General features: G+C 40.6%; 1 protein-coding gene across 6 annotated transcripts in view; it reads left to right on the top strand.

Moving 5' to 3' along the window:
- The window catches only part of LOC131138007 (protein turtle homolog B-like), a 54,401-nt gene that overhangs the window by 31,284 nt on the left and 9,414 nt on the right, over window positions 1-13,703 (top strand). For 5 of the 6 annotated variants that reach the window (XM_058086537.1, XM_058086540.1, XM_058086536.1 and 2 more), the window contains 6 exons: window positions 1,564-1,790; window positions 2,204-2,288; window positions 2,494-2,658; window positions 3,466-3,511; window positions 3,868-5,514; window positions 12,541-12,668. In XM_058086537.1, coding sequence (XP_057942520.1) covers window positions 1,564-1,790; window positions 2,204-2,288; window positions 2,494-2,658; window positions 3,466-3,511; window positions 3,868-5,514; window positions 12,541-12,668 — 2,298 coding nt within the window. Of the gene's footprint in view, window positions 1-1,563; window positions 1,791-2,203; window positions 2,289-2,493; window positions 2,659-3,465; window positions 3,512-3,867; window positions 5,515-8,384; window positions 8,431-12,540; window positions 12,670-13,703 lie in introns of those variants that run through there. The other variant, XM_058086541.1, reaches the window with a different exon arrangement.

Below are 13,703 nucleotides of genomic sequence, written 5' to 3'. Positions count from 1 at the left end.
AACCCAAAAAAAAACGCATTTATTAAAAACAGAAAAATATACAAACTTTTTCAGTGCTTTGGTTTCGATTTTCTACAATAAAAGCTCTGATAAAACATTCCACTGTTCTCAAATATCTTAATTTTTATTTTTCTGCACAAAATAAGATGAAAAATAAATAAACAAATCAAGAATAAAGAGAATTCAATCAATCAGTAATAAATAAATATAATAATTATAATAATAATAAAACGGCAAATAATAAAAACTTAAGAAACCACATATAGTTGGTGGGTAGACAAATTATTTTTTTCAGATTAAAATGAACAAAGCATTATTAGAGCCCTGTAGACATGACAAAACACGACTATAGTCACATTTATACTCTTTTTATTTACAACATGTTGCGCAACTGCAGGGTCTTGAGACACATGCTAACTCGCAAACTAGAGAGCTAGCAACCTAAACGGTAGCCTTCAAGTTATTTCCTTTAAACTTAAATAGCCAAAAACTTACCACTTCCACACGGATAGGGAGGATAACTATTAATAGCCATTTTTATTTACAACATATTGCGCAACTGCAGGGTCTTGAGACACATGCTAACTTGCAAACTAGGGGCCCTAAACTAGCGGGCCGCGTGTTTGAGACCCCTGGTTTACAGCGATCTGCGTAATTAAGCGATTCCTCTGATATAAACTACTAAATTTTAAAAGTACTTTTACAATCAGTAACTGTTACATTTGTTCACTTCCTGCCTTCCTAATACAATTTAAGTTTTATTTATTATTATTATTGTATTTTTTATGTATTTTTGATTTTTTTATTTATTTTTATTGTTTGTCACGTACCAAAGTACGAGGTGATATGACCATACAATGACATAATGTGTACCATAGTAACTGTCAATATAATGATATATATATATATATACATATATATATATATATATATATATATATATAGCACATCATGATTGGTTCAAGACTCTTCATCCTTGTATTTAGCAAACATCAACTGCTTGTATTGTTTCTTGAATTGGCTCATCGTTGTGCATTGTTTGAGGTCCTTACTCAATCCATTCCATAGTTTGATTCCACATACTGAAATGCTATGGCTTTTTATACAGTAGTATATGCTGTATATATCCAGACCTGTATTTAGTATGTGGTTCGAATGGGGTTCGAATCTCTGCTTGGAAGTTTGCATCCGTGGGTTTTCTCCGGGTTAGGTTAATTGGCGACTTGTTAAACCAAGTGCTTACAGCGATCGTACGGTATATATTTTACGGTATAGAGCACAAAATTCCCAACAATTCTTCATAACAAATGTTTTTAACAGTGAAAAGCCCCCAGGCTTCAGTCGGACATGTCTGTTTCAGAGAAAGTTTATGTAACACTTTATATAATAGTTGTCAAATATGCCCCCAGTCTGAGAAAATACACGTAATATAAAATCTTTATCACACCCAGTCACTCCATAGTTCATTTAGTGATTTATTCCTGCCATGCTGCTCGAACCTCTCACGGAGTATTGAGTGGATTCTTTCCCACGCAATTTTGTAATCCTAATGCGCTCTTCCAGTATTTCCCATTAGTACCCCTGAACCACTGGTGCTGCTAACCCCACCACGGTGCCTCACAGCCAATCGCACGCAGCAGGGAGTCCTGCTCACCTGGATCCCACCCGCCAATCACACAGCACCGATCCAGCGTTATATCATGGAGTTTCGCTTAGGGGAACGATGGGAGGTTCTGGATGACAACATCCCCTCCGGCGAAACGGAGATGCTCGCTCGTGACCTCATCCAGGTAACATCACAAACGTGTATCATCTTGAGGAGGGGGAGGTCAGCAAAGGGCGTTACTAATTGTAAGACCAAGCTCCGAACCTGGAGAGACAGAGCCTTCTCCATCGCTGCCCCCACCCTCCGTGCTTGCCCCGACCTTCCCACCTTCAAAAAACAACTCAAAACCCACATTTTAGCCTTTAGCTTTTAGCCTTGTTTTGGCTCTGAATGAATGTTTGGATATTGTATTTTAATGCATCGTTTACTGTTTTTACTCAATTCTTTTTTTAGCGTCTTTGAGTACTCTGAAAAGCGCTATACAAATAAAATGTATTATTATTAATTCTTTTAATGATAACTGTGCTCCCAACTCCTTTGACATCATGACCCATCCTCGTGATTTTTCTGTCTGTTACAATAAACTTCTTCTGTTAGGAAGCCTGGTATGAGTTCCGTGTCATGGCTGTCATGGATGAGATGATCAGTGAGCCCAGCAACATAGTAGGGGTGTCCAGTACAGGTAACTATTGTTTTGGATTGTTTCTGGGTCATGGAATCTTAAAAAAACACAATGTTCCAACTGTGCCCACTTGAGTCCTTCACAACATGACTCAAGTTATGCAAACTTCGACTGGCTTTTAATAGCATTTTTGATCGGTCATCTGACCCATCAGCAATTTTCAAAGATTCAAAATAAATGTGACTTTTTGTTCTTACCCCCGCAGACTTCTTTCCACCTCCAGAGTTGGTTGAGGAATCAGGGTTGGCACGACCAGTCGTGGCTGGTATTGTGGCCACAATCTGCTTCTTGGCTGCAGCTGTTCTTTTCAGTACAATGGCAGCCTGCTTTGTCAATAAGCAGCGGCGGCGGAAGCTAAAAAGAAAAAAAGGTGAGGTGAAACGACGTCATATGCTGTACACAATACAGTGGAACCTGGAAGGTAACTTGTTTGTGAGCCATGCGACTTGACGTATCAAAATTACAATTAAAATTACCAAGTAGTAATTAGTAATTACTGTAATTGTCATTTTAATTGTAATTGTAGTAATTAGTAATTACTGTAATTGTCATTTTAATTATAATTGTAAAAATTACAATTACTGTAATTGTCATTTTAATTGTAATTGTAAAAATTAAATTGTAAAAATTACAATTACTGTAATTGTCATTTTAATTGCAATTGTAAAAATTACAATTACTGTAATTGTCATTTTTAATTAATTGCAATTGTAAAAATTACAATTACTGTCATTGTAACTGCAAAAATTAGAATTACTGTAATTGTAACTGCAAAAATTAGAATAACTAATTGTAACTGCAAAAATTACAATTAAAATTAATTAAAATTTCAATTACTGTAATTGTAATTTTAATTAATTGTAATTGTAAAAAATACAATTACTGTAATTGTCATTGTAACTGCAAAAATTAGAATTACTGTAATTGTAACTGCAAAAATTAGAATTACTGTAATTGTAACTGCAAAAATTACAATTAAAATTAATTAAAATTTCAATTACTGTAATTGTAATTTTTGCAATTATAAATTTCAATATTAAATTTAAATTTTTCCATAGTTTGATTCCACATACTGAAATGCTATGGCTTTTTATACAATATATATGTATGTTGTTATAGTATATGCTGTATACATCCAGACTTGTGGGACACCCTGTATTTATGTTTCTTTTTCTAGATCCCCCTCTTTCCATAACCCACTGCAGAAAAAGTATGGCATCGCCGTAAGTACACACTACACAACACACACAACTCACTGGAAGCTGTGAGCATTTATTTTTTGTTACAATTACACCTTTATACTTTAAAACCGCAGCAAAATCAACACAAAAATGAAATCTAACATAAAGTCGATGAGGCCCCATCGACTGGATTTGGTTCATTAGAAATTGGATATTTGATTTTGTTGGTGAATTTCAGTGAATAGGGAATACAAAGTATCCAAGAGAAGTCCCAATTGGCCCTCTTTACAAAGCTAAGTGTGAGTTACGCAACTGCATAGTCGCTACGCCGTCCCTTCCAATTCTGTCGTGTTGCTTTGTGGAGACTGAGTGCATGTCATGGGTGTTTATCTCCACAGGCCGTCCTCAGGGAAGGCGAGCCCAGAAAGCATTCGCTCCAAAGCCTCCTCCCTAGCAGAATCATCCGAGGACAGTCATACCCAACGTGGGAAGAAACCACCTCCAAGTCCCGGGAAGAAGGAGGAGTCTCTGTACAAGAAGACCAAAAGAGCAATAACCAGCAAGAAGTTCATCTCGAAGCTTGAAGCTGAAGCAACGACACCCATTGAACTCATCAGTCGCGGTCCAGACGGACGCTTCGTCATCGATCCCACTGACGCAGAATTGTCTGTCAAGCCCCGAAGAATCGAGGGCTTTCCATTTGTGGAAGAATCGGATCTATATCCTGAATTTCGGCAATCCGACGAAGAGAACGACGATCTTAGGCCTCTTCCGCCGGTCATGGCCCCCCTTCGGCCTCACCAGATTTCACCCATCTCCAGTCACGAATCCTACCTCCAGCCTCCAGCCTACAGCCCTCGTTTCCAGAGGCCGTTTGAAGGTATGACCATCATGGAGAGCAGTCGACTTCAGGCCACAGGGCAGATTCGAGGCTCTCTCCATCACAGGGCTTTCTATGGCTACCTAGGCCCCCCCGGGGACCATGATCCTCCTCCTCCTTTTTACATGACTGATACCAGTCCCCTTAGCTCCGTCATGTCCTCCCCTCCCTACCTCACCGAAGGTCCGTTTGGTTACCCTATGATTCCAGAAGAAATGGCAGACGCTGATTTCACACAATACGCCGTCTCCGGTTACCCTTACCCTCTGACGCTCACTTCGTCTTCCCATTCACCGGAATTTTGGCGGGGAATGGATTTTACCTTTTCAACTGTGGAGGGGCCCCAATTCATTTTTCCGCCCCAGCCCTCTCTGCATCTCCGCCACGACTCTCCGTATCCGCCGCCGCCGCCGCCTCATGTTCTCCCCCTTAGCGCTTTTCAACCCTCCTCCCTCCCGATGCCTACCTATCCGTCCGTTTTGTCACTAGAAGGTCCGCAGAGTCACGCAAGCAAGTCTCCCAGCAAGGCCAAGCCTCACGGCTCCCCAGCCAGGCGTTTTGCTATGCAAGAGGCTCATTTAGGGCAGCTAAGACATACGAGCCGCAGTATGGGTGTTCCGCTTTTGCCTTACACCGATCCGATGGCCCACATTGGCCCAAGCACGTTCAGTAGCCTAGATACCCGATGGTTCGAATCCACCCCCCGTTTTAGCCCCAGACAGGTTCGTAGGATGGATCCCGGTGTGCATCAGGTGGTTCTCCAGCCCTCTCGACTTTCACCTCTCACCCAGAGCCCCTTTAGTTCCCATGAGGGATCCCCCGAGATTGTCGTCCGTCCCCGGCCACGTCCAAACATTGTTCAAGCTCCCATACCCCCAGAGATGTCTGAGATTACCCTCCTACCTCCTTCCACAGCCACCTTCTCAAGAAGATCTTCCCCTTCTTCCTCACCTGCACTAGGCCAGGCTAGCAGAAGAGCCAGTCCTAGCTATCGTTCCCACATGGCCTTTGCTTCGTCCGCAACCAGCTATCCGGCTTCCCAGTCCCCGTCACCCCCCATGGAGAGCAGCAGAAGCATATTTGGGCAGGTGCCATCTCCAAGGAGGACTGAGGAGGAGATCCTTCCATCGACTGAGCCTTCTCCACCCCAGTTGTCGGCTTCAGGGTAGGTGTATTAGTCGTGTAGGTAGGGATTTCATTGGATTCATCCGCCCAGCCCATAATGCTTTGATATGGCTTCACTTTGGTTCCAAACGCAGTGTGCAATATCCATCGACTTGAAGTAACATTTTACAGTGCTTTGTTTTCCTTTTTACTTAATTTTACATCAAGACATTGGAGTAAACTTTTTTTTTTCTTAAATCAAAAATCTATTTTCAATCAATGCTTACTTTAATTTGAGTTGAATTGGTGCCATTCCAACAAAATCTGTGAAGCACTGTTTCAAAATATATTGACAAAATTCATGTTGGTTCATGAAAAATAACTAATGATAATATCCATACTTTGCATTCGCTCCACAGATTACGCTTCAGACCTTTAGAAACCAAAGTCTATCAGTGACTGCGTTTACATGCACACAATATAGCGCCAGAGGTTGAATTGACAAGTTAATCAGCACATTCCCAACACGGCAGCTCTTCCTTCCTGTTATTCCTACCGCTTTTGTCACCGTCAAATTTGAGAACCAAAGAGGCAATTTCTGTAAAAATCAGTCAGTTTATGTCAACGTATTGTAGTGTTGTTAACTTTATCATTATCGTTAACTTTTCCACCAACATGTCACTTGGACGTTCCTCATTAATTTATGTTCATAAGGATCAAAATAATCAAAGTAATGTCTTCTAGTCAGCAATTCCCTTTCCCACGCTGTCAGTTCTTCCTTTTTTTGCTAGTTTGTGCCTCCTTTCTGCTCTTTCTGCAGCTGCGAGATAGTATAGACCAGGGGTTCCCAAACTTTACCAACTCAGGGCCCACTTGAAAATCTAAAAAAATGTCCACCTTTGTCCTATAAACACTACATAGACGAAATACTGCGTTCTCAGAGCACTTAACTTTCATTCATTCATTCATTCATTTTCTACCGCTTTTTCCTCACGAGGGTCGCTGGTGGCCAGCCAATCACAGGGCACATATAGACAAACAACCATTCACACTCACATTCATACCTATGGACAATTTGGAGTCGCCAATTAACCTAGCATGTTTTTGGAATGTGGGAGGAAACCGGAGTACCCGGAGAAAACCCACGCATGCACGGGGAGAACATGCAAACTCCACACAGAGATGGCCGAGGGTGGAATTAAACCCTGCTCTCCTAGCTGTGAGGTCTGCGCGCTAACCACTCGACCGCCGTGCCGCCAGCACTTAACTTATTATTATTATTAAGATTCAGGATTGAAATGAAAGCAGGAAAGGGCTGCACGGTGGTCCAGTGGTTTAGCGTGCAGAACTCACAGCTAGGAGACCCGGGTCCAATCCCACCCTCGGCCATCTCTGTGTGGAGTTTGCATGTTCTCTCCGTTTTTTTCTCCAGGTACTCCGGTTTCTTCCCACATTCCAAAAACATGCTAGGTTAATTGGCGACTCCAAATTGTCCATAGGTATGAATGTGAGTGTGAATGGTTGTTTGTCTATATGTGCCCTGTGATTGGCTGGCCACCAGTCCAGGGTGTACCCCGCCTCTCGCCCGAAGACAGCTGGGATAGGCTCCAGCACCCCCGCGACCCTCGTGAGGATAAGCGGTAGAAAATGAATGAATGAATGAAAGCAGGGAGATAAAGGAAGGCCAAACTTTTAATCTGTGGTGTACACACAAGACAGAATTCATTCTCATACTTTTCATAACTGTATTCAAGACTGGCATGATTACCATAGAACTATGTTCCAATCATAAACAGTATTGTGACAGGTCAATAACACTCAATTAAGTTATTACTTAGGCCTATAAATATTTTTTTTATTGTGCAATAAATATTTTTCAATAAAAATAACAATTAAAAATTTTTTTTTTAAATAATTTAAAAAAAAATCTTTTTAATGACCTCTCATGGCCCATCTGCAGTGCCCACACTTTGGGAATCACTGGTATAGATCTTTGTTTTCTGCTTCTTCTCTAGAGGAATTAAGCCTGGACTGGACCATTTTGGCAAACCACAGAGTTTGGGTGAAGTTAGCCAGCACTGGCGGGCAAAGAAAAGTTTAGTATAAGTCGGGCCTCTTTTAATTAACCGAAGAAAACCGCATGATAGAGAAGGTTCTGGCACGGTGCTCGTTTCCGTGCCTCTGCAAATACGTGTTGCCATGGCGCTCCGTAGCTTCCATCCATGCTAAACTTGATCAAATGTCAGACATTTGCTATAAACTGCTATAAATATAGTGATCTTGATTCGGAATTGGGCAAAAAAAAGTGTTTAAGCTTTAATATTCACTGTGGTTGCTACAGAAATATTGTGTGCATATAAACATAGTGATTGACAATAAACAATATTTTTGCCATTAGACTGCATGATTTCTTAAAAGTCGAGCAGACATCATCTTTCGATCCTTTTCCCCATTTGGATCATACATTCATTACCTTGCTTCCAATGAACAGGAGGAATTCCTTACTATTCATCCAATCCAATCCCCGCATAAATATCCATTGTTATATCTAGATCCGAGCGTTTAAGGATGCCTGTGTCATGCAGACGGATGCTTGAAGAAGAAATTCATCTGGGCAGGCCCTGCGGCCCATCCACGGCCTCAGTAACCTGACTTCATTACCGGTTCTCCCCTTCCACCCTTTCAGATCCTTTCCCAACCTACTTTTCCTTCCGTTTTCTGTAATGCTTTTTCCCAGCAATCCCTTTTTAATTGCCTCACAACAACCTCGGGTCTGACTAGCAAGGGAAGGTTGTTGGGCAAAGTGTGTCACAGGGCCTGTCTGCTTCTCATGTCCCGCAATGTCTTCATCATTATCAGTTAGGGGCAGTATGGTGGTTTTTTTATTAGCTCCTGGAGTCTCTTACGTGCTTTGTTTTTGATTGATCTCAGCTATCTGGGCAGCGTTGTTGTGACCAGGTCCTCTACACCGCAATAGGTAAGGGTTGGATCCATGTCTGAAAGGGGGGGGTTAGCAGGTGGGGCTTTTTTGATCACCTCGTCCTTTAAAGGGGAATACAAGACAATGAGTCTTTGTTCAATTTTGTCAGCAGTACTTTCATTTTGTTCTTTGTTTTTTTTTTTTCTTCTCTTCCTCTAAATAATACCACGACCAATACTTAGCATTGTTCATTTATTACTATGTTCCTAATGTGGCTGGTCATTTTAAAATGGCATGTATTTCATATCATTGCATAAAGAATACCATCCATCAGTCTGTTTTCTATGCTGCTTATCGTCTTTCGGGTGGCGGGGGTATGCTGGAGCCTATCCCAGCTGACTTCGGACCGGACTGGCATAAAGAATACAAGACATTTAATTAAAAAAAAAATCTAATTTAATAGTTATTTTAAGTCACGGGCTGCACGGCAGTCAAGTGGTTAGCGCGCAGATCTCACAACTAGGAGAGGCGAGTTCAATCCCACCCTCTGTGCCATCTCTGTGTGGAGTTTTCATGTTCTCCCTGTGCATGCGTGGGTTTTCACCAGGTTTCCTCCCACATTCCAAAAACATGCTAGGTTAATTGGAGACTCCAAATTGTCCATAGGTATGAATGTGAGTGTGAATGGTTGTTTGCCCCTTAGCTATATGAGGTAGCATGGTAGCCAAGCAAATATACAACAACAGAAAAAAACAGCGGACAAAAAGTATATAAAGTATGTGAAAATGAAACAAAAAATAATAAAACACTAGGCTGCACGGTGCTCGAGTGGTTAGCATGTTGGCCACAACAGGAGACCTGGGTTCGATTCTCCGCTTGGGCGTGGGTTTTCTCCTCCCACTTTCCAAAAACCTGCATGTTAGCTTCATTGGTGACTCTAAAATGTGAATGTTTATCCATATGTGCTCTGCCATTGGCTGGCGACCATTCCAGGGCGTAACCCGCCTCTCGACAGCTTTGATAGGCTCCGGTATACCCGCAACCCTAGTGAGGATAAGCAGCATAGAAAAGTCATGGATGGAATAAAACCACAAATTATTAACTCAGCCAGCCATTTTCCGAAATCCGTCCATCTCGGTATCAACCCTTTTTGATGATTTTGTCTGATTTTTGAAGGCACACAGAATATTGTGTTCTTGGGTTATATAGAAATGGTATATACCAAAACAAATATTACACTCTCATCTCATTAGAAAAAAAATGTTTGTTTCTAGCTTTTTCCTTTCTGTAGTAATCAGCAGTAGAACATAGGTAAGTTTCACTAACTTAATTTCCGATGTTTTCAAGCACTTCATTAGAACAAAGTGTAAAAGGTTTGAAACTCTGCACTGATTAATGAGGGAATTATTAATTGGACATAATCATGAAGGAAACATATCAAAGGAAGATGCCTTATCTTGTTATTATGCCAATATTGGTCGACTGATATTATCGGACATCCCTAGGTGATGCGTGTAAGAGCATTACTTTTTGTGAGGGAAGAAAGTACACTCCCGCTCGCTGATTACAAGTCCACCGATTTATTCCGAAGCGCAGAATAAGTCAACACTTGGGTGATAACCTGTCTGGGAACTTCTTCATTTATTTACTCTCACCTGAGTCCGCAATTATGTGGTAGGATACCGTGACTAATTGAGATAAGTTGTGCTTTAAACCTCCTCAGGGACTGTTTACACACCAAAAAAAAAAAACTTCAGTACAAGGCCGCATACGGAAAGAGTACATAAAAGATGCAGGGGCTACTTTGGTTTATTTTGCCAACTAAACGCTGTCCAATGTTGGTGAAAAAGCAATATCTATTAGTGTATACAATATCTCATTTATAATTCTTTAAATCAAAAATGGCCACCGAGCCGCACAACGGACACCAATCCCCTCCCTCTGTTGGTGTTCTCCCTAATCATTTGTGCTACGACATGTTTACTTGTCTCATAACTTCCTTTGTGTGTTTTTAATGCAATTTATCAGAGTTTTTTCCAGGCTCGTTTTGATTATTTCTACCATGGCGGATGTAAAAACTATTCTGAATGTATATACCGTATTTTCTAGACTATAAGTCGGAGTATGGGTCAAATGCCAAAAATGCATAATTAGGTAGAAAAAAAATACATAAGTCGTACTGGAGTAGTCGAATTTTTTGCGGGTAATTTCTTTTACAAACTACTTGACCAAAACAGACATTACATCCTCTTGGAAGGCAAGTTCTAACAATAAAAGAATAGAGAACAGGCTGAGTAGGTGTAAGATATGCTAACACAATGGTTATTCAGCTACACAAAAAATAAACATGAACACAAAAGGTGTCCAGTGTTTATGTAACATAAACACTTTTTTCATTTATAAGTCGCTCTGGAGTATAAGTGGCAGGAACAGCCAACCTAGGAAAAAAAGTGTGACTTATAGTCCGGAAAATACGGTATTCGGACGGTAACAATTCTTTTTTCAGTCAATTAGCGTAGAAGACAGCTGGGATAGGCTCCAGCACCCCCGCAACCCTCGTGAGGATAAGCGGTAGAAAATTAATGAATTCATTAATAAATATTGCCAAAAATAAATGTACAAAAAAACACTGACATTACGTATATAATAATTTAAAAAAATACTTAAAATATTAATTTAGATGTATTTTGATTTCTATTAGTTTACATATTTTTATTAAATTTTTTAAATATGAAAAATAATTTTATTACTGGTCTGCACGGCGGTCTAGTGGTTAGCGCGCAGACCTCACAGCTAGGAGACTGGTTTGCATGTTCTCCCCGTGCATGTGTGGGTTTTCTCCGGGTACTCCGGTTTCCTCCCACATTCCAAAAACATGCTAGGTTAATTAGCGACTCCAAATTGTCCATAGGTATGAATGTGAGTGTGAATGGTTGTTTGTCTATATGTGCCCAGCACCCCCTGCAATCCTCGTGAGGATAAGCGGTAGAAAATGAATGAATGAATAAATACAGACTTAACTTTAAAACTAAAAATATATATATAGTATATCTGTTTATGGGAAAACAAGACCCACATTTCTTATAATATTCCAATTGGATACATTGCCCTTCACCCTTGAATGCATCGGAACGCAACCCAAATCAAACAGTTCCTTTTCGTTGTGTGATCAGAGATCACACATGATGCACCTTGTTTACCCGACTGAACCAAATATTTTGCTATGGGTTTGCAAGGTCTTGCAGCACAGCAGGGCTGACTCTTAAGCTCAAGTCAAGTCAACAGAATGTATTCCCCTTTAAAGTTATGTTCCATGTGCAAACTGCCATGCATGCCATTGCTAAATATTGCTCCTCCGTTTTCCAAAAAAAAAAAAATTCTCTACATTATATATACACATACTAATTAATTGTTACATTTGTTGTCCTAGTGCTTCGCTTTCCTTTGGCTTATTTTTCATTATGTGACTGTTCCCGCGTAGTCATTCCCCCTCCCCCCCAGCCATCTCTCCCCCTGTCAGCATGGTGAAGCCCATTGTAGACAGTTTCCATGTCTATGAATACATATTGATAATGCTTTGTTGCTCAGCTGTGAGTTTTCTCTCCTCCTCTAATAATCCTTGCTTTCTCTCTGCAGCCGCAGTGGGAAGATGAGCCCACTGTAACGCTAATTGTTTTCTGTGCTTTGAGGAGTATACATTGTGTGTGTGTGTGTGTGGCAGAAGTCTGTGGGCTGCCATAAGTGCCTCCCGGAAGATCTTGAGGTCTTTGAATGCAAGCGGCAGCCTGTTATTTTCAGAGTAAATAAGATTCATTTCAAATAGGTTTGCAATTGCAACATCTTAAGTGCAATTTATTCTCGTCGTGTTTGGTGAATATAGCTCTGAAATTAACACTGCAAGTCTTTCCTTTTCTGTTTTAGCTTTCTCTAGTTTTGGATCAATTTGAGCAAAAAAACAAAAAACAAAACAAAACACATTGTCCCAAATAATGTTTACAATTTCAAAGGACGTAGTGTTATTTAAAGAGATCATCAAATGTTGCATAACTTGCTTGGATAAAGCTGGGCTGAGATAGTACACAATATAATGACTTTATGCCCCAGAAAATGTCTTGTGTTTGTTTGCGTGAAGTTACCTCTTGTTCCTTCTTTCTCCTCCTTGTGTAGAAAACGTCGAGGGGCGCCGAGTGTCCTTTCGGGGTCTGAGAGGATTGACGCTCTGCGATACCAACGCATTAGAAAAGCAAAGAAGATGACGATGAATAACAATAATTCCAAGACTAGGAGGAAAGCAGGTGTGCTTGATGAGTAGTTCATTTCCTTTGACGGTGGAACTTGTTTAAGTTGGCCCCGTTTTTTGTCCGAGAACCCGTCTACGTGGACCAACTCATGAAATCCAGGGCCATCGTGATTAAAAAGTATGTGTAACGCATTAATCCCTCATTTATCGCAGTTAATTGGTTCCAACGTGATAAGTGAAAAACTTTTGACATGATTAGAGCCCTCCAGACATAGACTAACAGCCCTATCGTCACATTTACATTAATTCATTTTCTACCGCTTATCCTCACAAGCGTCGCGCAAGTTGCTGGAGCCTATCCCAGCTGTCTTCGAGCACCTGGTCGCCAGCCAATCACAGGGCACATATAGACAAACAACCATTCACCCGCACATTCATACCTATGGACAATTTGGAGTCGCCAATTAACCAGTGGCTTATAGTCTAAAAATAAAGAATTCATTTCAAGAAATGCTGCAAATGTTTGACAGACAGTATGAATGGCCTGCAAGAAAATACATGTCACAAACGGCAATTCCACAACTTCAGAGTGAACGAGATGCAATATTTCTTTTACTATATCATGATATGGTATCATAATTTTTGGACTATTAATATAAATTAATATATTAATATCAATTAATAAATATATTAATATAAAACAATAATTCATTCATTCGTTCATTCATTTTCTACCTCTTATTCTGACGTATCCCAACTGTCTTCGGGGACTGGTGGCCAGCCAATCACAGGGCACATATAGACAAACAACCATTCACACTCACATTCATACCAATGGACAATTTGGAGTCGCCAATTAACCTAGCATGTTTTTGGAATGTGGGAGGAAACCAGAGTACCCGGAGAAAACCCACGCATGCACGGGGAGAACATGCAAACTCCACACAGAGATGGGTGGAATTGAACTCGGGTCTCCTAGCTGTGAGGTCTGTGCACTAACCACTCAACCCACTGTGCGGTCATTAACACACACATTACCCAAAATGGTTGATATAATAAGTAATAGGGGTCATCTTAAACAGATTCCACT

This window comes from Doryrhamphus excisus, chromosome 11 (assembly GCF_030265055.1).
Source record: "Doryrhamphus excisus isolate RoL2022-K1 chromosome 11, RoL_Dexc_1.0, whole genome shotgun sequence".
Classification (NCBI taxonomy): domain Eukaryota; kingdom Metazoa; phylum Chordata; class Actinopteri; order Syngnathiformes; family Syngnathidae; genus Doryrhamphus; species Doryrhamphus excisus.
The sequence above is the reverse complement of the archived record's forward strand: the minus strand, read 5'-3'. Positions and strand labels throughout refer to the sequence as shown.